The sequence below is a fragment of the Cyprinus carpio genome, chromosome B9 (genome assembly GCF_018340385.1).
Source record: "Cyprinus carpio isolate SPL01 chromosome B9, ASM1834038v1, whole genome shotgun sequence".
In the NCBI taxonomy this organism is placed as follows: domain Eukaryota; kingdom Metazoa; phylum Chordata; class Actinopteri; order Cypriniformes; family Cyprinidae; genus Cyprinus; species Cyprinus carpio.
The window spans coordinates 18,854,009-18,881,023 of NC_056605.1; the positions used below are offsets into that span (position 1 = coordinate 18,854,009).

At 36.9% G+C, this 27,015-nt stretch overlaps 1 protein-coding gene across 12 annotated transcripts in view; it reads left to right on the top strand.

Annotated features, from left to right (window-relative positions):
- The window catches only part of lmo7a (LIM domain 7a), a 44,318-nt gene that overhangs the window by 2,495 nt on the left and 14,808 nt on the right, over positions 1-27,015 (top strand). For 10 of the 12 annotated variants that reach the window (XM_042731320.1, XM_042731325.1, XM_042731329.1 and 7 more), the window contains exons 2-15: positions 1,613-1,683; positions 4,299-4,368; positions 8,191-8,297; positions 15,924-15,954; positions 16,955-17,068; positions 17,669-17,864; positions 19,463-19,703; positions 20,166-20,456; positions 20,683-20,964; positions 21,693-21,848; positions 22,913-23,644; positions 25,441-25,470; positions 26,112-26,238; positions 26,598-26,737. In XM_042731320.1, coding sequence (XP_042587254.1) covers positions 1,613-1,683; positions 4,299-4,368; positions 8,191-8,297; positions 15,924-15,954; positions 16,955-17,068; positions 17,669-17,864; positions 19,463-19,703; positions 20,166-20,456; positions 20,683-20,964; positions 21,693-21,848; positions 22,913-23,644; positions 25,441-25,470; positions 26,112-26,238; positions 26,598-26,737 — 2,588 coding nt within the window. The remainder of the gene's footprint in view (positions 1-1,612; positions 1,684-4,298; positions 4,369-8,190; positions 8,298-15,923; positions 15,955-16,954; positions 17,069-17,668; positions 17,865-19,462; positions 19,704-20,165; positions 20,457-20,682; positions 20,965-21,692; positions 21,849-22,912; positions 23,645-25,440; positions 25,471-26,111; positions 26,239-26,597; positions 26,738-27,015) is intronic. The other 2 variants (XM_042731327.1, XM_042731328.1) reach the window with 2 other exon arrangements.

Genomic DNA, 27,015 nt, shown 5'->3' on the forward strand with positions numbered 1-27,015 from the left:
AACATTAAAACAATAATATAGTGAAACATTATTAAAAATTTCTAATATATTCTAATTCTGATATACTTAAAAATGTATTGTAGTCCAATGATGGTAAAGGTAATTTTTTTAGTAGCCATTTTTCAGTGTCAAATGATCCGTCATAAATCATTGCAATTTGCAGAATTAGTGCTCAGGAAACATTTCTTATTATTTTCAATGTTGAAAACAGTTGTACTGGTTTTTGCATGATTATTTATGTGGAAACCGTGATATCTAATGCATTATTGCTAAATAAATAATACATTTATTTTTTTGTTTTACAATACTAGATTGTTTTATATTTAATATTACTAAATAATATCTCCTACCCCTTAAATTATAGTGGACTGCAGTAATGCTATTTATTTTGTGTGTGTGTGTGTGTGTGTGTGTGTGTGTGTGTTTGCTAGTTATTTGTTTATTGGTTTTGTAAGTGATTTGTTTAAGCTCTCAAATTGTTCTTCACCTGCTACAGAGATCTGTTTCAAAAACAAAAAGCCATCATGGACATTACAATGACAGGAACAGCAGGGGTCAGGATTTCATATGTCATTACTTCGCCATACTGTGTGAATGTGCTCTATATGATTAACCTCTTGTCTCTTCACACTCCATATCTGTGAGGGTTTGTAATGGTTACATAAATCTACATGAAGGGTACAGGAAGTCATTTGTCATTTTGTGCCAAATAACTTGATCTTTAATAATATTGGATATTATGTATTCTAATACATAATGGACATTTTTTGGCTGTATTAGAAGAACTTATTAGTTATCTCGATTTTGAAAGATTTAGATCAGTGTGACGGGGATACAAAATTCCTGTTGAGATAATCGACCTTAATTTGCTTTGTAACTCGAACTAGTACGAGGATCATAGTATTTGTTCACACATTATTTTTGTCCTTGTTTTGTTCAGCAGACATAGAAAGTGTCCTTTGAAGTTCTGCTTCTAAAAGAGAACAATTGCGGTTCAAATCTCACAGTCAACAGTGATCTCAATAACAGACTTCGTGTTATTAATAAGTGGTTACGCTTTATTGACATCTCAAGATTTCTCTATGGCTGAGGTTTTCTTAAATGTGATGTTTTCTAGACCAGTAGCATATTATAAAACATACTTTCTAGCTAAATGAGCAACTTTGTTTTTACTGGCGTTCAAACTTGGAAATTGAAAACATTTGTATTCGGAAAAAGGGCTTTACTCATAGATTATGTTATATGAGGTGTGGAGCAACAGGGCTCACATTGTAAAGGTGTATAAACACAACACAAATGCTTCCCTGTGTGTGAGCAAAAACAATGGGCTGCCTGCCCTCTGTGTCCTGCTTGAGATCATTGGAAAGGCATGAAACTGTGTGTAGAACTGTGACATTCCTCCAGATGCTCTCGTTCTCTGTGGTTTGCCCGCTGGGCTCCAACCCTGATTACTGAATAACCCACGATTCTCCAAAAGAGGCTGTGTTGTTGTACTGGTGGGTTAGTCTCTTGGACTTGCAGCTTGGAAGAACAACTTTCCTCTCCTTTCCCTGGACATAACCTTCCCACTTACTGGTTCTTAGTGCTTCCTGTGTTTGTTCTCGTCTCGCAGGCAGTCACCAAGAAGAAGTTTGTGAGCAGTAATTTCCGGAGTTCTCTGGAGAATGGACTTCTGTTGTGTGAGTAAGTAAAGCTGGTTTTACTTCTCTCATTTTTACTATGGTTTTCTTGTTTAATGCATGAAAATATTTCTGCTATACCATTTATAATTGCTTTTAATAATAGCTATTGCATAACTCCTTCATGCACACAACATAATATTGTGTAATTGGTATTAAATGGACAAAAATACAAATTCTGTTATAATTTTCTCATCCTCATGTTCTTCCAAACCTGTATGATTTCTCTTTCTGTGGAACAAAAAAATAAGGTATTTTGAGGATTTTTTTGACTGTTTTTGTCCATGCAGTAAAAGTCAATGGGGTCCAAAAGTTCAAAAGCTCCAAAAAGTGCATAAATGTACCATTAAAGTAATCTATACAACTCTAGTGTCCTTGACCAAAAAGATCCCTTTTTATGATGTAAAGAGCAAAAAATAAGGGGTTATTTAATATCAAATCAAATCAAAACATTGATCAACTCATGGATATGCATGCCTAAATCTAATATGGCGATACATCAATAATGTTAACTTTTTACAGTTTCTTGTAATTTCTCAACCTCATTGACTTCCATTGTATAAACAAAATCAGTTAAAACATTCTTCAAACAATCATATGGATTTGGACATACATTTTTGAATTTGGGCTTTTAAACTATCCAACCTAGGCAGCTGAAGGTGAAATCTGGCAACATTTTATTTTGTTAGTTGTTGTTGTTTTCAGAAATGAAATGTCTGCTGAGTGGCACTAAAAGGTTAATCGCTTTTGAGAATAATGTACACCAAACCCAATCCTAAAACTAATCGATAGTGTTTTTAAAAGCAAGTGTGAGATAAAAATATATTTGCTGAAGCAACCATACCATTTTAGCTTGCTTCTACAAGTCTTTGAGCTTTTTAGCATGACTTGTGTTTCATTAAACTCATACTCCACATCGCAAATGCAATGCTGTACCAGGGGAGCTACTGAGCAAGTTTACTATGTAAGAAAAGCTAAACATATGGAGATGTACATGTCAAAGTGAATTTTTTTGCAAATTATGCACTGTGTTTGAGGTCATAATAGTGTTGTACAAGGAACTGAATGAAAATAAGTCTTGAAAATTGATAATCTGCCCCCTGTAATCATAATTTGCGTGAAAATGTTTTTTTTTTTTTTTTTTTTTTTTTTTTTGGATTTGCAAAAGTATAGGTACAGGCACATTTTTCCATTGAGCTTACTGTATGTTGGATGACCTATGCTTTTAACTGCTTTTCTATTATGCTCTGCAACAATGTTTTACCTGTTGGCTGAAATGTGATGCAAGATAACCTGAACTTTTTCATTTGGAATTTGCATCTAAGCTGTGTGTCATTTAATGTGCATTATGCCATGCAGCTATTTTTAAAACACATAATTTGTACCCGGCTGCCACAGTCACACTCTGTTCCATCCCAGGAAGCATTAGTAAACCCAGCAGAGGAAAACAACACGGATGGCAGAGCATTTAAAAGGACAGCTGGGAAGAGGTGATCCATAGTGCCAGCTACTCTAGCAGGATTCAGAAACCTGAGCAGGGCAGAGTGCAGGCACTGGGATTGGTGGCACTCGGGCCTCTTCTGCAGAAGCTCTGTTGTGCTGTTTATGTAGAGAGAGCGTTGGGTCGGTGGACTGGGTGTGACATGCTGCAAGCTCAGGGATTTCAGCACATTTCTGAACCTGACTGGATGGTTCTGGGGCAGTGCGTGGGCCGGTCTGACATGCTGGTGTCAGTCGAGTGACTCAGCAGACTAATTACCACAGTCCAGTGCAGAATCTCACCGTCCTGCTCCTGCACTCTCATGCTGCTTTCTTTCAGTCTGTACTAAGCTATTAGCTTTGCCATTTCCACATGAGTGGACAAATGCACACATTACCTGAGGATACTGTCACTCTGGATCTCACGTCTAAACAAAGGCTCCTGTGAAACTACCGCTGGGGTCCACATAGCAAAGTCCTGACATGAACTTAAAGAATTCATAGATGTGTAAACAGGTTTTTCAGTGGTTGCGCAGGATACACATTTTTACTGTTTTAAAGATCACAAGCAGGGAAGATATTGCCAGTACTACATATTGTTTAGAAAAATTTCAGCTCTGTTATTTGCTTAAAGAATTCACCTAAAAATGTCATCATTTACTCACCCTTACGTCATTCCAAACCTGTATGACTTACTTTCTTCTGTGGTTAAAGAAAGAAAGTCAAGTTATTTTACATCACTAAATGAGAGTAGATACACTGTATGAGACAATTCATTAAAATGTTAATGGCTGTCTCTCCCTTTATTACACATAACCGAAACAGCCAGAAATCAGGTTTCTCACATGTTATATTTCATGCGCATCCCTCCTTGTTAGCTATCAGATGCATACCTTTTTATTTTCAATGTTTAATGTGTATTTCTCCAAACCAGGTTTTCACATAAAAAACTAGATTTAGCCTACTTAGAGGCCATTGACTGATGTCTGTTTCCACAGAGAGTTGTTTGTATTTTCTTCAGGGCATTAGATGGCTTTGTAAACTAAAGCCAGATGGTCAGAATTAAAGGAAGCCATAAACTGGCAACCAACACACAATATAATTATTTGTGTTGACTTTAGCTTGTTTTTCTCTTTCTAGTCTGATAAACAAGACCAGGCCTGGCGTCGTCAAGAAGCTAAACAGGTTATCCACACCTATTGCTGGCCTGGTAAGGTTTTTTTTTTTTTTTAATCATTATTATTATTTGTACTTTGACATGCATATATTATTTGAGCTGTAGTATTTCACCTTAGCTAAGAACCTTAACTCTTACAAAGAAATTTGAATGATTTACTTAACAGTTTACATGTACATGGTTGTTAAGTGTGAATTGCACAGGGTTGATCATTTACTTATACTTGGTATTTAATAGAAATCATTTGCCCCCAAACATTAAGCATTGTGATTTTGTTTTCCATCAAGAACAATCCATATGCATGTAAAAAAAAAAAAAAAAGAGTATCCAACTATCATAACAACTTGTAAAAAACCCTAAAAAAACATAAATCTTTTTGAGGACTTTTTAATTTAAGAGCATAGACAAGTTGGCTGCTTTTATTGAAGCTGTTTTGGCCTAATCTTTGCAAAACATGCTAATTTATTTCCCATTGCCCTTTAAAACTCTTGACCCAGGTAAGCTTAGATAAGCATCTGCATGTCCAACAGCATCACAGTGGTATTTCCACGAAATGCTTCCAACCCCGAAACTTACCAAGCACAGCCTAAACTCACAATTGAGGGCTTACATGGCAAGGGATAAGCAAAGGCATGCAAAGAAAAACACATAGTTTGGAGTATATTTTAGTTTTGCTAAATACTGCTGAGCCTGTAAAGTTTGTCCGTAAGAGAGCTGTTTCTGACCTCCCAGCAAAAACCGTAAGAGTCAAAAAAACACAATGCTTTTATCCAGCTATGTTTATGACTGATGAAAGATATTTTTCCACAGAATGAAAAGCTCATTCAAGGCTCTGAAATCTTACCAGCACCATTATTGTTCCTTCTGGCTGCTTTGCTTTTGTTTGACACAGTTTCATTCTAATACAGAGGATTTATATTTTGTTAAATCAAGGCTCATTAGTACAAGAACGGAAAGCTCTGGTTTTGTGGACTGTATTGACTCTGGCTTTGGATCGCTAAACTCTGCTCAGGGTTTGGCTTCGGCTGATCTCTGGATCATTTTCCCATAGTTCCATCAAACCCGGAGCCGTGGTTTACCCTTGTGTATCCCTGGATAGCTGATCCTCCTTTTAACAATTTGAAGAGAGGAAGCCTACACTTGTGTGGCATGCTGGTCGGCCACATTAGAAAAGTCATTCTGGCAGAGCTTTGGACTGAGGTTTATCAGAGAGATGCCTCCTTAGAGCATAGCCCTTCATAAACCCCCCACAATTGAGCTGGATGGATATATTTGCAATGAGTCTCACCACTGTGAAAGGAGAATTGGCAGAACTGATTATTTGAATAGAATTTTCCACAGGCCACCAGGCTTGTTAGCTCTTAAAAGTGGGGATTTAAGCATTTATATTTTATCATTTACTTTTATTAAACCCATAATGTGAAAGTGTTCAATTTTTAATGAACTGGCACATTATTCCCTGTTCAGGATGATAGTTTACTGAAAACAACATGTTTCACTTGAGAACTAAAAGTCACACAAATGTACTTTAACATACCTTAGATTGCAAACATATCAGCAGTGATGCCTGTGCAACACGTTGCTGGATAACATATGAACGTATGGTATACAACACCTCCAAATTCCTAAATTATAATCAATCAACCAACCAGCAGTCACAAAACAGTGTTTGACAGATGGCTTGATAGTTTTGTCAGAGGACTGTAATCACTAAATGAGAATTTCTGACAGGATAAAAAAAAAAAAAAAAAAAAAAAAAGTGACATGACATACAGCCAAGTGTTCCATACTCAGAATTTGTGCTCTGCATTTAACCCATCCAAAGTGCACACACACCATGAACACACACCCTGAGCAATGGGGAACCATTAATGCTGCGGCGCCTGGGGAGCAGTTGGGAGTTTGGTGCCTTGCTCTAGGGCACCTCAATCGTGGTATTGCCGGCCCAAGACTTGAACCCACAACCTTAGGGTTAGGAGTCAAACTCTCTAACCATTAGGCCACGACTTCCCCTGTAAATGTGCACTGTGTCTATTATGTGCACTGACGGCAAAGTTAAAGATTCTTTCTGCATCATCAAGCCTGCATGATTTGGTTCTTGAGATGAATTCTGATATGCTAACTAATGAATGTTAAAACTTGCTTAATTGAATTAAAGGAATTTTTACTATCGTGTTGGTTTGACCCAAAGCCTTTGCAATCTTCAGATGCTATTTCGTTGCTAACGATGTCGATTTTTAATTTCTACTTATTTACATTCAGTAGGCTAGTTATTAATCTTTTTTTGCCAAAATCCTTTTCACTAAAACGATCATATAAATGAATGTATACTAATTGTTTATTCTTAGTAATACTTTATATATGTATATACGTGTGAAATTTTAACCCAAATCCATGTACTGTATGCTAATTGTAGCAACCTTGGTTAGGCCCCTTGTTCAAGGACACAAAAGTTATAGATCCAGTGTCACATATAGCTGGGATTGAACCAGTAACTGTTTTGTTGTGTGAAACCTAATAACTACACCTTATTTTTTATACATTTGAAGTATTCTCTGTGGCAAGGTGATATTGTTATAGGTAGAGGTATTTGACACACTCCGGCCAGTGATTATATCATTGTCCCGAAGCTATCTGTGCAAAATTCTTAACACCTATTAATGGTTTGATTTACATGTCCTGTTAAGGAATTGTAGGTCATTTTAAATTCCATGTAAAGGTCTGTTTGTTCCTAGCCACCTGCTCCATGACATTTAGCATTCAGGTATTCAGGTAAACAGGTGACTAGCGGAATTTTTTCATATCTTACAGTAGATATTTTGCATAAGTCTAGGTTAAAGGTTAAGGACACTGATCAAGCTGCTGGAGTGTGAGAATTTGTTTGAGGAACAGAATGCTAATTTGTTACCTTTAAACACAGATGAAACATGCTTCAAAAGGTACTTTGACCCTCACACAGGGTCAGGGTAAAACCTTTGACTCTGGATAGAACAGTTTAAGCTAGGAGGTGATTCAGAAGTGCAGCTCCTCATTGCCATCTGCTAATAAGCATGTTTGCTGTTTAAATATAGACCAGAGCACCCTGTGATTATTTTAGAGCTAGCTGGAAAGCAGGAAAGGGTGGGCTGAATGCTCTGAACATCTCATCCAGATGGCTGATCAAATCTAATTGAAATGATCTCACAACACAACATCAGTGCCGTGATAGTCTGCATTCATCAACATACCGGATGTGTATGTGAATGCACACACACAATCTCAAGTTTCCTTTATATTTAAGCATTTAACTACCCACCCACTAAGCAATTGTAACACTTGCTCTGGGGAAATAGTTTGTCGTTTCAGTCACCTGTGTTTCATGGCAACCCGGTCTCCAAAATAATCCACCGCCCTGAAGATTCCTCAAATATTCTGCTGAGAGATTTGAGTGGCGGTTTCTGGGTGTGAAAAGGGAGAGTATGCTTGAGTTTATATGTTTGTGCACATGTAGGTATGTGTCTGGGTTAGTCTAGAGCGAGCAGAAAGGGAGAGTGTGTGTGTGTTTGTGTGACTGCCGTGCATGTGCGGGGGAGGGGACTAGTGGCGTTGACACTCTCTATCATGTTTTTGCACCACCCCGAGGCCAAACTCCTGCTCTCACAGGTACTGTCATAGATCAATCAGTGATGTCCCTGCCTTCATTCTTTGCTCTTGTGGTGTCACTTTTTATTTGCCACCTGCCCTCTTTCGTCTCCTCCCACTGCTTCAGCTCACTGGACTGAACTTTGGATGCAATGATTTCTAGACTGCGTGTGCCAAAGAGTTCCCATATGACTTCTGTCTAACTCACAAGGTGGACATATTCTCTGTCGACAGGACAACATCAGCCTCTTCTTAAAAGCCTGTGCAAAGCTTGGACTAAAAGAGGCCCAGCTTTTCCACCCAGGAGACCTTCAAGACTTATCCACACGTGTGACTGTCAAGTAAGTTTTGGTTTTCTCAACTTACAATGTTCGGTAATATGCTTGACTCTTCGCCAATGTGAAAATAGCAGTGGTTTAGCTGCAACAGAATGTGTCCAACCACTGTTTATGGCTCACTGGATGGTGATTTTGGCAGATCTTATTGTCCTCTGGTCTCATATCCACATACTTTTGTAAAACAGGCTTCTATTACCGAGGCAGTTATTTAAATTCATTGTATGAGACTCAATGCGAATGGCTATTTTTAATACATTTATGGGACGTGTTGTGGTTGTTGACATAATAGCTTTGTAACTTTTATCATACAGTCATTCCCGGCTTGTTTTGTTTGTGAAAATGACTTGAAAATTAAATAAAAGTCATGAATTAGATATGCACTTTTGTCAAGTGAAAAATGAAAGCTAGAGAAGAGCCAGTAAATGAAGCTGAGCAGAGGTGAGTCGCAATGAAAATATAATCTGATCTTAAAACAGCAGAATCACCCTCATCAGTGAAGCATAAACTCTCACTATCGCTGAATCAGAAGCTGACAGTTGGTTTATGTATGTGTAAATCCGAGATGAAGAGAGATTAAGGACTTTTTGCATGTGTGCTGTGGGTGAATTTGCCACTCGTAGGTGTTTATGTCATGTGCAAACTGTAATCATGCTATATTGTTGTAGTTTCAGTGTTTTGGCTCAGCCCATACCTGTGACCAGGGTGGAAAAACATGGCATGTTGATCAACCTGTTCATTCTCACAGGTGTGTCTTGTATAGTTACGTCGTGAGATCTGTCAGTCCAGCTCTGACATGTTCATCACCACAATAGCACTCTGATATTTGCAAACAAAACCACTAAGAAGTACTAGGCTGTTATATTTTACAAGTCTTAACTTGACTTTGCTTGACTTGAACACTATTTTCATTATTCATTTGAATATTTTAAATTATTTATATTCATTATGCAAATTACACCAGTGTGTTTTATAAGAATTTTAAAAATGCCAGCATCCCTTTGTTTAGTCCCGATGTAATTTGAAAGAGGGTTTTTTTTCCTGTTTTAATTTAATTTTAGTTAAAATTTCAGCTATTTTGTTGTTGTTGTTTTTTGTTGTTTTTTATTAGTTTTTATTTTTGTTTATTTTTTATTTTATTATTTATTTTATTTTTTTTGCATTTTATGCTGCAGGCAGTTAAAATGAATGGAAACTGAAACTTCCAAGCTTCAAAAAGGAAATAAAGGACCATAAACGTATAATAAAAGTAGTTTGCTTGACTTGTGCAACATTTTCCAAGTCTTCCAAAATAGCTGTGACTAACAGATCGGTCATTCACTGATAATCTTCTCCATCAGTGGTCTGTTAACCAGATCGTTAGGTCAATGAAAACTAGATCAGTTCAGTTTGTAAATGAATCATTCAGACTGCTTTTATGACCTGATTCATCAGTTTCACCAAAAAAAAATTCATTCATGAATTGGGAAATTGGAAAACACTTCTACTCCTGTAAGCTCTTACGAATTCTCATGAACCTGGCAAGGAAAATGTTGAATGTCTAGTTTTTCAGCGAATAACGACTTAAGTTTGGTCTGCTTCTCACATAAACTCATCATTTGTTTAGAAGATTTAGAAAGAAATACACCACACAAGTTACAGTCTGGACTGCATTAATCATCACTTTATGGTGTTTTTTTTTTTTTTTTTTTTGGAGCTCAGCGTCTTCAGTTCTCATTCACTTTAATAAGTTTAAAAAATAGTTCTACCGATATTCTTCAAAAATTCAAGTTATGTGTTTTAAGTAGGAAAAACAACATGAAAATTATTATTTTTGTGTCAACTATTCAGTGGATTGTCTGCAACTGATTTTCATCTTGTACCTGTGTTTTCTTATAGTAGATCCTTTTATGAACTGCTTCATCTGACCAAGGTGTGTTCAGCTCTGGCTTGAACTAGTCAAGCACAAATTATTGGTGCGTTTGGACAATTGTGACCTATCAAAGCTGTATCACGTCACATCCAAATTAGTAATGATTCAAATATGTAAAGTCAGCCTGCCCATATTGATAAGACTGCTTTGAATATGGCGAGGGAGGGCTGGAAGTTTCTGCCTGTCATGTCATTGTTACCTCAGCTGAAGTGACAGCACCGTCAGACGCTGAGATTAAACAAAGTGAGCCTCACTTCATGACAGTTACCATGCCACACCCTCACTGCCATGCCAACTGCACGGAGACTCTGATTAAACAGGACTCATCCAATCCCTATAGGCTATAATTATAAACACTTACTCCACTTGTATATGTCTGAGGGTGTGTGTGAGGGTTTATCTGTGTCCACTGACAGGCATTTGTCGGAAGGGTTCCAGGGATCCTAATTTTAGAATTGAAAGGTCACTTTTTGACACTAGATGAAGTGCAGCAGTGATATGATTCCTGACTGTTACTTTTTATAGTTTGTTTTCGCCCTCATTCTCCTGGTGTAACTTTACATCTTCAGGAACATGTTAGTGTTTACTTCATTAACTCTACAGTTTTGGCTTGTATTCTCTGTTGCGGGTTTGTGTAGGCTGTAGAGTTTGCATATTCTAACTGTAAGCTGGTCAAGAATTAGACTCGAACGCTCTGCACTGCAGTCTAGCAGTGATATTTAAAAGCTTTTTTTACCCGACCCTTGCCAAATCATTTGAGCAAATGCCATGCATTTTTTGTGTTCTGAAGCGATACATTGTTTGTGCAACTTTCCTACTTCAGTGCTCTTTCACCAACTGCTAATACAGATGGCAGTAAACCTTCTGCAATGTGAGGGCATAATTTGTACGCTACATTTAAGTTCTCTGATCTCTCACACTGATCTGAGGTTTACAGCCCTTGTGGAGTTTGACGCCAAATGTTCGCAGTCACACAGAAGGCAACGTGAGGAGATATTGCAGCTTATTGCCGACAGGCTTGAGATAAGCAGGGCCTGCATTCATCATTACTCATCGGCCCATGAAAAGCAAGTGTCTCAGAGAGGGAAACAACTCTGGGTCATCTGTCCCCCAGGCAGCCTCTTCCAGCATGACAGCTGCTCATTTCATGGCCTGTTTATGTCTGCTAATAAACACGATTAATATTTACTGACATGCTACTTATACAACTTATTTACTTATATATATACTACCAATCAAAAGTTTGGGGTTAGTTCTATGTATAAAAAAGTTCATATTTTTCTTGAACTGAAAAATTTACTTCAATGATGGAAAACAGTTTTCAAGTCCAACATAAGAGAGATTTTCATGACTACTGTTTTGTCCAGGTTTTAGTGGCAGATTTTTTTTTTATTAGTGTTGGGTAAATTTAGTATGTCTTGAACATACAGGCATGAAGCTTCTTTGAAAAGAGCTATTCTCATAGGATTGAAAATTTGTCATGTAATTTGTTGGTAGATGACAACTATGACTAGTGGTGGTTCAGAAGGTTTCATCACTTGTCACTTTAGTTGTGTGAACTTTGTCTCTGTGTTTTATTATTGTCTCATCCAGTGAACGTGTTGCCGTGTTTCTAGTGATTACATAAAGTTAATGATAAAGAATTATATCTCTACCTGCATTCCAGTAGCTTATAGAGTTGTGCAGTTGATAAAATCTCACTTTTTGTCTTCAGACAGTGCTAATAATTATGGATAATCATTAGTTATTGACTTCAAGAGGAGTCATACTGTACATGGCTTCAAATAAGAGAGCCAAATTAATTATAAAAGAAATGTGATCACAAATGCTCTGGCTTCATGTCATTCTGTATCTGTTTCAGAGGTTTTACAGAAGTAATACAGTTTGGCATCAACAATATTGTTTTTATTAATCACCGATATCATCATCTCATGCTCCAGTGCCGAACTGATTCCCAGATAAACTACTTCTCTTCTCTATACTGTACATGCAGATGCTTTGTTTGAGGTTGGCTGCTGGTTATTTTTAGCTATGTTTAAAGTGGAAAAATACTGAAAAATGTATATGTTGAATGTTATATTCCTTTTTATCAGTTTTAAATATACTACCATTCAAAAGTTTAGGGTCTGCATATTTTTGTAAGTAAAAAATTAATACTTTTATTCAGCAAGACTGAAAATGCTGTTCTTTTTCAACTTCAATTCATAAAATATTTCCAAAATGTTAAGGAGAACAGCTGTTGTCAACATTGATAATAAGAAATTAGAAAAGTAAGCATTTTTATCAAATAAATGCAGCCTTGGTGAGCATACAGGACTTCAAACCATTTTTAAAAAAAAGTTATACTAACCCCAAAGTTTTGAATGATGGTTTAACTCCATTTAGAGCAGTAAATAAGTACTGTTGCTGCACTGTTGCATGCTGAAAGTGTAAAAGATCCACTCTGGATTCACAGTGTTGTGAACTGTAAAGATTTTCATTATAAGAGTTGTGGGAGGTTATTTTGAATGAATAGGTTATTTTCTCAACGGTGTGTGGCACTGGATGGCATCAGTGGTGTCTGCTACATGAACACTGGTGTATTGTGAATTACTCAATTGTCCACACAGACAAACGAGCTGTGTTTGTTCGACACATACATCAGGCTAGTGAACATTATATCTTTACAATGTTTACTTGTGGATTATAGCTGGTGATTTGGATAAGAATGTATCAAGCCTTTTGGGAAGCATTAAAGCATTCACAGCTGACGCCTCCATTGAAATGTTTATGTTGTATCATAGGGCTGTGAGTGAAGACTTTATAAAAAGTAAAGACACAAAGAAAGATTGATGCAATCTGACATGACTCATTATTAGCATTTGTTCATAAAAGCAGGAACATTCTTTACCTGCTGAATGTTACTGAACTGGGCTGTGAGGTCTTAATATCCCAGCTATGCACACACACCCTCTAGTATTAGGCTTTGTAAATAAGAGGTGTTGATGTGTCATGAACCTGCCTGACCATTGTCACTGCATCATTTTATTGCATTGTCCAAAAAGGACTGGCAGGCCTTTACCACACTTTTATGGGCATGAATCATTTCGATATTGAAGACGGATGTACGACTTGAAAATTCCAGAAATATGCCTTGGATATTGTGTAACTGAGGGCTGGACTTTGTCCATGTGTAAGTATTTTAGATTATGCGTAGGCAATATTCTATCTCTATTATAGACTATCCTGCTTTTTCACTCTCAACATCTGTATGAGCCTCTGTGGTTTGGACATTGTTTAGAGTGAAACTGCATAGTATCATTTAGAAACCTCTATTGTGTTCTACTTTGACATGACACAATAATCACACATACAGAAATGGTTTGGTTTCTAGATAAAGACACATCCTAAATGTTAATGTGACTTTCCCACGGGCTAGTACAACACTTGTTTATGACACTGACTGTATCTTCAGGCCCTAAAACTACCAAAAAAAAAAAAAAAACAGCTTTTGGGAATGTAGCTAAGATTCTGAGTTCGTTACACACAAATATTACAAAATGCAGCAGGTTGATGTTTTCTTTTGTGAGAATGTAACAGTGCAAGCATTATATTCTCACAAACAGTCATCATTGCAAACAACATTTTTTTTTCTTTTGTCTTGGGAACAGACGGGTGATTATAAGCAATTTGACGCAGTCTTGTACTTGTTTAGACACATTAGTTCAAAGCATTTAAAGTCTATTGTGTGAATAGAGACCCCATTGAAAAGCATTTGTCTCTGATTATGTCTGACAGTGTTTTGAGTAGAAAAATGAGCTGTTGCAATTGGAATGTTCCAGCCACAGTTCTCTTACTAAAGGATGGAGAATTAAAAGTGCAGCTGCTTTTATTTTTAAAATAACCCAGTGTTAACAACTTAAAGTCAATATTTGAAAGTGAATTTTTAATAAATATACCGGCCACTCTTTTCAGTATAATAAGTTAGAACAGAGGCTGTCAAGCTCCAAAATATTTTTTAAAAATGCTCCATAAAAGTTTGAGGGAAAGTGGTCCATGTGCTTTTTTTTTTGCATATCTTGCAAAGCCAAAGCCATATATTATAGCTTTTTGTGAAGAAGAAACCAAAATGTGTTGCTGACTACTTTTATGATGCATTTCATTGGTTTATGGTGTGTTTGCATTTTTTTAATGTTTGAAAAGTTCAGTTATTGTAATTGCAAGGAAAATGGGACCAGTACAACATTAAAAAAAAAAAAATCTTCATCCGAATAAAGTCATATGGGTTCATGACAACATGAGAGTGAATAAATGATGACAGAATTTTCTTTTTTTTTTTTTTTTTTTTTTTTTTTTTTTTTTTTTTTTGTTCTCTGTTATCAGATTGGATCAGAAATGCTGATTTAGCTTTCCCTTTCAAGATCAGTGCCTTCTCCGTTAGATAATATCTTTTGATCTTTTCTTCCCCATATAGGATTTGCTGATAAATAAATACCTCATATTCATGTGAGTGAACAGCTGATCACATGAAACCAAAATACACCCTTGAGCTTCTATCTTTTCTCACCAAAACAAAGAGTCCTTTGGCTTTTTCAGGGCTCATAAATTATCATTAGGTAACAAGCGTTTAAGACAGAATGTTCTTGACATTTTTTTTTCCAGCAGCTTTGTAAATGTGGACTTTGTTCCGATGTCAGGCACATACTTTTTTTCCTCTTACGTCTTTTATTGGAGCAATAAATTGTTGCTATCGGGAGCAGTGAACGCCTTCATTCGGCAAGTTGAACATGTCATACAGGTTCACCAGCTTGAAAAACACACAGGTCGCTGACTAGCATAATTGCTCTCCAATCTCTCAGCTGTTGAACACTGTAGCTTGTGTAATAAATCTTGCATCATGGCTGTCACAGCTAAAATGCACTGTATTGACTTTGAGAGTGTATTGTTAGTACTGTAAGAATGTGCTCTGTTGTTTCAGGATGGTATGTATCTACAGTGCAGGTCCTCCCAGTGTCATTAAATACTCTGGGCACTCCAAATACTAAAATGCATGGTCCAGAGTATTATCTATATCTCTAGGGAAATGGATGTTATTTTGTGTTTTATATTTATGTTATTTTATGTTAAGGCATAGGCTAAAAGTTGCAGGGAAAACCAAGTCAAAGTTTAGCTAGTAAGCATGGGACTTCCAATTCAGAGAGCAAATGGCTGAAGTATTAAACAATCACCTTGGTCAAAACATAGGAGAAGGAAATGCCTAAGTTACACACACACAGCAACAGGATGTCAAGGATCTTAGGTTCAAAATTCCATTGACGTTTTACATAGAGGAATTTGGTATTTTTATTGTGATCCTATTTGGTCTTCACATTGTGTGACAGTGTTCATAAATAACCTGTCAAGGACAATAAGGTGACATAAAAGTAGAACATCCACAGTACATGTACTGTGTCTTATCGTTGTTTTATTGTTTATGTGCTTGTCGCATTTCTGACATAAAATATATACTGTCAGTTTAAACGTGAAGCTAGTTTTAGTGGGGTTATTTAGCTGTTGTTCATCTGGTTGTTTGAGTGAATGTGTTTTCAGTGCATATCCTTTTGTATAGAGCTGATGGGACTGTGCTTTCACCTTCTAGCTCATTCACCAGGGCACACAGAGACCCAAAACATGCCCACTGTTTTTTATTGTCTTTTTCCCAGGCTGTGAGTGATTAACCAAACACCTCTTCTCCTCTACAGGCACCAGGAGAGCAGCAGGAGGCTCAAAAATGTAAGTTCTAATGCTGAGTTTTTTTTTTTCATTTGGGTTGCTCATGTTTATCTCCTAATTTGTTCATTTGAAATATGCTGTGAGTTTTAGGAGTCTGGCTTCATTCTTGCAGTGTCAAATATAATGCTCACTTTGCAGCTTCCATATTGTGGTTTATGGTTGTCTGTTTATCTCTTAAATAGCTCAGTGACAGTATATAATAGAACCATTTCAAGAGGCTTTATCTAAAACTCAAGTACGCTGCTCAAGACATCCCTCACCTCTCTTGAAAACAAATGCAGTGGCCCAAAGGGCACTTAAACCACCTTTAATAAAGTGGAAATGTCTGCACAAAATATGCAGGCCATACAATTTATTTCAAGTGATAAAGTAAACTACCGCTTAAAAGTTTGGGGTCAGTATGAATTTTTTTAATGTTTTTGAAAGAAGGCCCTTTTGCTCATCAAGGCTGCATTTATTTGAACCAAAAAAGAATGTAATCTTGTGAAATAAAATAGCTCTTTTCTGTTTGAATATATTTTAAAATGTAATTTATTCCTATGTTGGCAAAGCTTCCTATGTTTTTAAAGAACAGCATTTATTTGAAACAGAATGTTTTGTATCAATGTAAAAGTCTTCCATGTACTTTTTTATCATAAAAATAAATAAATAAAAACATAATGATCCCAAACTTTTTAATAGTATAGTGCATATTCTTTAAAATTTTAACAAAAATATTTAAACACTTTGTCAAACATCAGTTAACTTTATGCATTGAAACTAACATTAGAGTAATTTGAGAAATGGCTTAAAAAGCATCTTTTAAGCAACTAAGTGTAAAAAGTGTCCTAATATTTTTTGTGCCAGGGTATATAATGGCTTTTAATCTTGCAATGTGATTTAACTAGTTTCTGCTGACATCTCTGCATGTAGCCAGAGATGAAGTAGCTTTGGATTTTATCACTGAATCATATCTTTGTTGCAGTGTGTTCTAATACAGTTGTGTTGATTTGTTTCCTAGGTTCTGATCACCATATACTGGTTGGGCAGAAAGACACATGCTGATCCTTTTTATAATGGACCTTACCTAAAACTAAAGGCTTTCGAGGGATTACTTGGCAAAGCACTAAATAAGGTGAGATATGTATTGACATTATGCAGTATTTGACTGTAGTATTTACTTTTAGATGTTAAATTGTAGTGCTTGAATACCGTGGATGCTTCTAGAATTGCTGACCATGTAAATCTCATTTTATATCCATTCTGGTATTTAAAATATCTTGCTAAGAATGCAGCCGACTGGTCTCATGGTTTAACTAAATATTAAGGAACAGTGAGCCAATAGCAAATAATTTCTTTGATACTGACTTTTAAATATGAAAAAAAAACATTTATTTGAATTTAAATAGAATTTTACCATGATTATTATATTATTATAGAAGTGCCATCAAAATCATTTTGTCATTAAACCTGACATTTAAATTTAAATCTCTGCATATTTCAGCTATTGTAGACAGAAATAGCCATGGAAATTTTTTTGTTAATACACATCAATATCAGAACAGAGTTTAAATACTTCTATGTACATGATCAGCCTCAATGGCATGACTTACAATGGAAAAGACAGCAGATTCTCATGAGCAAGACTGTTTATGCACTGATGGAGGCTGTATGCTGTGTTTGTTATTTGTATTTTTCCCTTGGTCCCTCACACTCACACCCTTGTGCTCAACAGACACTAGAGGATTGCACATCACTGCAGGGCAGTGTGCGAAACAGCTCTTGTAGAGATAGCTGGTACTCAGAGAAAGAAGAGCTCTTCCCACTACGAGCCGGACACAGGAGAGAAGACTCTCTAGACAGCCTCGACTCACTGGGCTCCAGAACTTACAGCACATCCTCAGACGCTACACTCAAAGGAAGCAGCGAGGGTAAGACTCTTCAGTCTCTTAAGTCTCTCTTGTGTGTTCTAACTTGACTTTGAGGCAGTCAGAGATGAGTAGTTGTATGAAAAGTGAAGACTGGTCTTTCATTTTGTCTTTTTGGAGTAAAAAAAAAAACACTCAAGCAGAGCAAGTGAAATAAACTGTGAAGTGCAACAGAAAATAAAAACTTTGCTTGAGCTGTTTATAGTTTATTAATTAACTCTTGCATATCTAAACAAATGCTTGGTGCCCTCTAGTGGTGTATGAGTGAAACCATTTAAGGCTTTTGTCATGAGCTATATTTTGCTGCCTGAGACAGTGTTTGTTGGAAAGTGCAGACTTCCATTCACTCATACTCTTCTACATGGTTGCGTTTCAGTGGCATTAGCAGCTTTCTACTCTGTCATAGTCTCAGGGGCTCAATTGCAGCTCATGTGGAAGGTGCTGATGTAATTAGCAGCTGATATAATTAGTGTTCTGGGCTTTCTACATGTTCACTACAGTGAGAATTTTTTTTCTTTTTTCCCACTGACCTGTCAATGAGTCAGTCGCTTCCCACTGCCGTATTTACTATATAGAAGTATGTGCATGAGTGCACTACAAAAAAATAAATAAATAAAATAAAATTTTAAAATTTAATAAACAAAAAGGTTGTTTTGTTGTCTGTATTTGGACGATGATTATATTTTATGAGAATTCTACCATTTAGAAGTTAGAGATTTTAGAGTCTCAGGCTTAGCAAGGCTGCAATTATTTAATCAAAAATACAGTAAAAACAATAATTTTATGAGATATTATTACAATGTAAAATGATTGTTTAAATTTTTAAATGTTACTTATTCCTGTGATGGCAAAGATATGTTTTCAGCAGCCATTGCTCCAGTCTTCAGTGTCAAAAGATTATTTTGAAACCATTCTAATATTATTACATTTGAAAATGAGTGTACTGCTTAATATTTTTGTGTAAACATGATGCTTTTTTCAAGAGTCTTTAATGAATAGAAAGTTCAAAAGGACAAGCATTTATTTGAAATATACTTTCCTTTCCTTTCATCAGTTTAATTTATCTTTGCTTTAAAAAAAAATAATAATAATAATAATAATAATGATGATATCTTCGAGAAGAAAAAAAATCTTACTCAGCCCAAACTTTTGAATGGTGGTGTTTTATAACTATATGAAGCTTATTTTCTTATCGCATTGGTAAATAGATTTTTCTTGCTTTAAGAAAAATCTAATGAAATTTGGTGAGATTTCTGTATAAAATAGATTCTGAAAAAGAAAACTTTTTTGCACTGTGTACTTTGTCTAGATCAAATTTTGTCATCACAAAAATAGTAAAACGTGAATTCAACAACATTGTATCCAACAGTCCCCAGAAAAACAACTTCATGAATACACTAAATGAAAATCTGAAAATTCAAAAAAGTTATTCAATTACATTCTGTAAGTTTTAGGTTTAGTGTTATAGGTTAGAAAACATTAGTTCAGTATAAGAACAATAAAAACCTTTGGAAAGTCCCCACCAGCATAGAAAAACAATTATGGGTGCATGTGTGTGTGTTTATAGCTCACACTCCTGGGTGTCTGTGCTGTTTCTCCAGGTTGTGGCAGTGACCCTGAAGCAGATCTGAGCTTCATGATGTCAGAAAATAAAGAATACCGCCGTTCACTGGTCATAGCACCTAAGGCCACCACTCAGTACAACCAGTTCCTGCCAACAAAGGACAAGCAGACAGGCTACGTTCCAGCACCATTACGCAAGAAACGTGCAGAGCGAAATGACGACAACAGAAGAAGCTGGGCTAGCCCTATGTACACAGAAGATGATGGCACTTTTACAAGGTAATGCAAGGCTACACTTTACAGATCATAGAGGGTTTTCAATGGACGCCATATATTCACTTACTCTGGTGAAAGGTGACCAATGATATATGATGTTATCTAGAACATGTTTTCTGCAAGTTTAGTCTTTCTCTAAGGAGGCCATAGGATAGAAAATTCACACGTTTCTATCCTAGACACTAATTAAATTAAAATGAGAGTAAAAACTTTCTTTAGTCTCCAGCTTCTCAGATTTTTCTCCAGAGAAAAAAAAACTTAAATCCTCTTGAATTTCAAAAGAACTCAACAATGTCTCTGAAATCTGCAATCAAAAGATTTTGAATGTGAACTTTTGGTCATTCACTTTTTCTAGATTCATTATCATTACCTTCCCCCTTTGTTGGTTTGTCTTTGCCGGTGCTTATTTTTCCCACTATATCTTGGCATTGTGCTTTTGTGACCATCACTGGCGGTCCGTCCCAGTCATGAGAGGGCAAGTTCAGACCCTTCATCTATCACCGGTTTAAAAGAACAGACAGCCGCTCACCCGTCTTTGACCTATCAGTATGAGAGCAGTGATTCGGATGCAGACCGACCGGATCCCGACGTGGTTCTAGATGACCTTGCTAGCCGTAGATTTCACAGCCCCTCCCCTGTTGCTCCGACCAACTTTGCCTTACCCATGAGCCACCTGGAGGCAACTGCTGTCCCGTGTACTACCAGGTCACAGGTGGCTGTCAGTAATGTGTCCCGGGAGACACTGACCCATCTCAGGTCAGAACTGGTATCATTGACATGCATCTGTTTGCCATTTTATCAGTGCTAACTGTGGGATTTCTTTGTTGCTGTGATGTCTTTATTTTGCTTTATTTTCAACCTATAGTGTGGACTTTTTAAAACATTTTGTTTTCAGTGTTTGCTTTTTATTTGGTTTGCTATGCTTGTTTGATGTGCATTGAACACTGGCGGTATGTAACAAAAATGGCTGTCTTTTGAGCAGCAGTCAGTCACAGCCTCTTCAGAGGACTTACAGGAGACCTGTATCTGCTGGTGTCTGCGTTTATGATGACTCTGAGGAAGAGGATGACGAGTTTGGCTATGCCGATCCTGTTCAAGATGATCTTTATGCCCGTAAAGTAGGCCTGACACCTCAACCGTCTGTAACAGTGCCTTTTGATAAATTTCTGCCCAAGTTCTGGACACCTGATGAGGATGCACACGTGAAGAAGATCAAACTAGGCTCCCAGCGCCGACCTTGGTACAGGAAGATCCAAGGTTTCAGGTCTGTCCAGTACTGAGGCAAAAAAAGAAAAAAACATACTGTAAATAATTAAAATGAGTAAAAATTTGAAAACTCCAGGAATACTTAATTTTTCAAGATATGCATGATATATCAAATGAGCAGAAGAGGAGGGAATCATTCATGATTCTTCATCCTGCCAGAGATTCTCAATATTTCCTAATTTTGAGGAAGAAAGAATGGAAAATATTTTGACAATGTCAATTCTTACTGCATTCACTCCAGTAAGAAGCTGTTGTCAACTTATAAAAGTTTCAGATATCAACAGAACATTAAAATAAATAACATCTATTTATTTATTAAAATTGCCAACTGTTCATGAAAATTATAAAAAAAATTTTAATTGCTGTTAGAATATTTGTATGAAATCTAAATAAGAACCTGTTCTCAATTCCCAGCCCTCTCGATCAGTCCGTTAATGTTCAGATATTAATTTCTAACACACTATAAAGACATGTCTGGCAATACACTGACTCAAAAAAAGTACAGTATTTGGCCACTTAGGTCACACATGCTCATACTTTCGTATATTTTTAAGTGTGGCTTAAATGTCCAAATACTTTTGGTGAACTGTAAACCCTCAGGTTTCTTTTGGGCTTATTTACTTTATCACTAAGGCTTCTCTGTTACCTCTCTGTCTTCTTTGTGGTGATGGTTGCTAACCTTTCTCCCCTGTCTTTCTCTGTGCTCTTTTACCTCACATTTTCCAGCCCCAAGAAGTCAGGTTCATCCTCTGAAGAATCAGACGGTGACGTCAACCCCTGGCTCTCTGTACCTACTTTCTCTCGCACTCAGTCTGAACCCCCTCCCTCTCACTCCCATGCACCTGAAGGCCTCGCTCAGTCCAGCCTCACTTCCACACTCAGGTCCTTATCACAGCCCCGTATGCATTAGGACTGGACATCTACTCACTTCCCTCAATCAGCTTCTTCTCATGTTCTAATAAACGTATGAACTGATGCTTACTAACATGTTCATTTATTCAAAATCATCATCATGAATGTTAGTGATCTCACCAAACAAGTGCATTTGTATCGAAATGGAAATGCTGAGAATTGCCAGCATAGTATCGATATTCATGTAATTCAGGGACGTTAAAAGGACAGTTCACCCAAAAAGATGAATCTTTATGCTGCTCTTTTCCAACAACATTGTTCATAGTAATGGTTCATGCAAATTAAATTTATGAATTTCTGATTGTTCCTTACACAAAGCTATAATATTGCTTAAGAAGATGTGAAATATTACGAGTGCATTGTATGGACCACATTTATAGCTCTATTTTGGTGCATTTTTGGAGCTTCAAGGCCCATTGACACCCAAAAATGATAACTACATATAATAAGTATATTAGCATCGACACCAACACATAATAATATTCTGTTTATTATAAGTGTAGTTACATAGTCTGCCACTTTAAATGCTCATACACTTTAAAGCCAGATGGATTTTGATTGGCTCTCAATGTTTTTATCCTTCATTAACTGGAAAAAAATATAGTTCTGAATGTGATTTCAATAATATTGTTCCCTTATGTCATTATCATAGTGTTTGGTGGACTTCACTATTCTAAAAAATTAGAGCAATAATTAAAACTTTACAGTTCTCGTTGTAGTTATCATGCTTTGTGTCGCTATGAACTGTTGTGTGGCCTGGGTCAAGATTCTTAAAAATACTTATCGTTCTTGTATTTAACTTTTAGTAAATATAACTTCTTAGTATTTTGTGGCAGAGTGCTCACACTGCTGCTTTTCCAAAAATCCAGAGCAAATAGAGACCGCATAATGCTGCTGTTACTTATATATCGCATGGTTAGTTGCATTCTCCTGCATGCACTACTCCTGCTTACTGAATCTTACACTTTCATTCTCCTACTGCCCCCTTGCATGTTCTGAATCCTTTCTTTCTTTTGTCCTTTCATTCACCACAGTTATCAAACACAACCTCTCACGGTTGCTCAGCAGACTGCTGGACTGCATAATTTAAAGCCCCCTGATTTTTGGCCCAGACCGGATCCCGCCTCTGGGCCCAGACTCATAAAATGTGAAAAGCATTCCCTCCTTGGGCGTGAACACCCTAACGACCCATACAACGTTTCTGCCGACATCCTGCCTGATTTGGAAAATGACGATATGTTCACACGCCGTACAAAAACCTTCCACTCAAGTGATGACCTAGCCAAATTGAAGTATGGTAACTTCCTGTTGCCTCGCCGCAGATCGGAGGCCGACGTCATGGTGGTAATTCAGCCCCGCCACGAGAGTGAACCCATTTATCCAGACATTGAAAAAGACGATGTGGTTTTTCGAAGGGCTCAACAGCAAATCAGTCATCGCCCTCTGTCTGGGGCCCCTGATAACTACCACCCTGTTCGTATTCCAGAGGCATGGGCTTTGCCACCAAAACTGCAGGCCAAGCTGATGTGTGACCCAGTGGAACCCAGACAGCACAAACCCAATCCAGAGATTAAACACGGAGCAGAACAGCACCTGAAGGCAGATGATATGCTACTTAGGAAGCTAAGAGCTTTAAATACCCAAGAAAAGATGGAAAGCGGAGCTCTTGGTGTTTCTTTCTCTTGCAGTGAGGAAGATATGCAGAAATGGCAAGCCATCAGAGAGGCCAGCCGTGTGCGATACCGGAAGAGGCTGATGGTGGAGAGGTTAGGTTTCTGAACCTGCAGAAATGCCTGTGTGCGCTTGTCATCGAGATCTCAGCTGCGGTGTACTTTTCCCATTCTCGTGTTAACTATGATCTGATACTGGCAATGGCAGATGTTTGTGAGTTTAATATGGGTGTGAGTTTGATTGCATGAGACCTGCCACTTGATGAATAATTACAACAGGTAGATATTTGGATCTTCTCTTGAATTATATTGGACTGGCTTCAAAATTTGAACTTCTTTTTGGTTTGTGCAATTTGTGCATGAAGTCCTGATGTCAAAATGGTTCTCAGCCTTAAATTTGATCCATGCTGTGTTTTACCCACCCTATTTTTAACATAAGAGTGGGTACAGCCATTTTTAATTTGAATGTGCAATGGCGTCAGTCCCTTCCAGTAATTTTAACTGTTCAAAAACAATACTTTATACTCCTTGATGTTGCAAACTGGTATTTGTTATCATATTATTTTAATTTATTTGTGTATTCATAAATACACTGGTTTGTAGTACAAATAATTTTGCAGTTTTATGCAGTTTATTATTCTTCTAGTTATTTACCTATAGCAACTAAGTCTGAAAGGTGGGTAAATTGTTTATTTATTTGGTCTATGACTTTGTTTATTTAATTATATATATATAAAAAGCATTTTATTGATTTTTAGCATATATTTATCTATTAACATAATTACATTAGGATGCATAAACCTTTTTACAGGAACACCAAGGAAAGTGATTTTTGCCATTCAGATAGACCTTTTTTGTCTTTGCAGAGACTGACCAATTGCCTGTGAATTGCATTTTGTTTGTGTTTAATAAAAATAATGATTCTTGTGATGAATGCACCTAAGGAACTGATACATCATGTACAAACTCCATTGCTGTGGCTTTCGTAAAGAAAAGTAAAAGGCTCCTAACAGGCTTTATAAGGTTCTAGTGTATCCAGCTATGCTGTGATGGAATTTTAAAACCTGAGCAGTGTCTATAAATAATCCAGTCAGACACATTCACCACTCACTACGAAGCATACAACAATCTTCTATAGCTCTAAATTCCCCACACCCTTGTGATCCTGTAAAAGCTGGAACTTACACTTATGTGACCATGGAAACACACCTAGCACTTGAACCCCAAGTACAACATTTCATTTGATCAGAGTCCATGTAATGTCGGGGCATTAAAAAGAGCAACCGCACTGGGATTGGTGGGGAATTCCACAAGTTTCCAATGATGTCATTCCACCTTAAGCTGTACCTAAACCGAGTTACAACAGACACTTAATATTATGTTAGCACATTTTAAATGTCAGACAGCTGGGGCTGTAATCAGAGAATTAACTGAATGTTGAAGCATGACTGTGTGTACTGTAAAAAAAAATAATAATAATAATAATAAAAAAAAACACTTATTACGCACTTATGCACATAGCTGGAGTGGTGTGACTAAGCTCTTGACTACAGTTTAAAAGTTTAGGATCAGTGAAAATGTTTTTGAAGAAATGAATACTTTTATTCAGCAAGGTTGCATTCAATTGATCAAAAGTGACATTTAAAATGTTATCATTGTGAAAATTCAGCTTTGTCATCAGAGGAATAAATTACATTTGAAATATATTAACATTGAATAAGTTTTTTTTTAATTGCATAAAACTGTACACTTTTGCTCTTTTTATTGTAGTTTGATCAAATAAATGCAGACTTGGTGAGCATACAACACTTTATTGGATAGTCAATAAAAACTGTCAATCATCACACCAATATATGACTATGTTGTTGTTGCGGTTCTCTTTGGTTCCCTAGACTGCTCCAGAAGAGCTCTGGTAGTGAAGGGTGAGTTGTGGCCTTGTGCAGGCACAGCACATTTGTGTGTGTGTGTGTGTGTGTGTGTGTGTGTGGTCACGGATGCTGCGTAGGCCTTTGTTTCCTCTGCTCTCCCCTACATTAAGCACTGACACTCACAATGTACTCACAATGCTTTGATCCCCATTGGCTGCTGCCTAAACATTTTCAGCAGTGTAGACTACAGACACACACACACTATTGACTAATTTAATTCAAATCTATGTCAATCATATTGTTCTGGAAATATCCAAAAGCACAGGTGTTTCTGTAATGCAGAAGTATTGTGCTCTCACAGGTAAGACACATGAGTGAAAGTGATTGAATGGGTCACTCATGGAATACTAACCCATTGAGTTGCCACATAACATTTGTGACAACTCATTAGTTGTCTATTTAGACAACTAATTGTGGCTTGAAGAATATTTGGAATGTGCCTGCTGTTTTACTAACCCTTCAGTATTTTGTCTTGTAAATTTCTGTTAGGTATAATGGCTTGATGAGAGCATGTAACACTTTTACTCATATCAAAAAGCTGAATGGCTACAATCCACTAAATCGTTTTTTCCATCCTAATGCATGGCTTTTTTTTTCCTGATTGCTAATGTTTTTGGAAAAACATCCGTTTTCAGGAGCAAATCAGTGAGTGACATCACCGACGGTGAGATGAACCTCAGCAACTTGCCGATAGAGTTGCGAGTTGAAGAGATGCAGAAGATGCGTGCTCGGTTGAAGGAGAATGAGGATAAGTGGCAAGATGTGAGTATTGGATCACAAGGTTTTGTTACTGATCATCAGCTTCAAGCCACACAATCATATCAATAATAAGTAGTCTGTAACTGTTCAGTGGTACTTTGTAGTGTGGATGTGGTTGGACTGAGCTTCAGTACAGCATTTAGGTCATATACAGGCCCCTAATTCGCACGGGGAAAGGAGTTGGGTGGAGCCAAACAGGCAAAATAGGACACAACGGCAAAATCTAGTCCTCCCTCACTTCTCAATCTATCCTTATGTCTCTCTACCCTTCCCCTGAACTGTCCCTCCCACCGTTACTGCTTATGAATAAGCACCTGTGCTCCAGTTATGGGGGCTGAGCATCTTTCTTCTCGTCCCTGCAGGATCTTTCAAGGTGGAAGAATAAGCGCAGGAGTGTGAATTCTGACATTGTGAAGAAGAAAGAGGAGAGAGAGCAGATTGAGCAGATCACTTCAGGCAGCATCAGGAAATCAAAGACCTTCAAGGAAATGCAGGATGAGAGGTGAACATACATTACATACATTAAATCAAGTAGTTGTGTGAAGCTTAAACAGTACAAAACTGTATATTTAATTTTTAATTTAATATTTAAATGTTTTATATTTCATGAATTGAATTTAATATTAACATTTAATATTTCATTTTATTTTATTAATGATGAAATGTTGCGGTCTGTGTTTTTGTCATTGTGTTGTCTGCTGTTAGTGCGGAGAGTGTAGTCTGTTCTACTTTCTCTGATCTGTAGTCAGCTCAGTGTAAAAGTGTAATCTAATCGCGGTT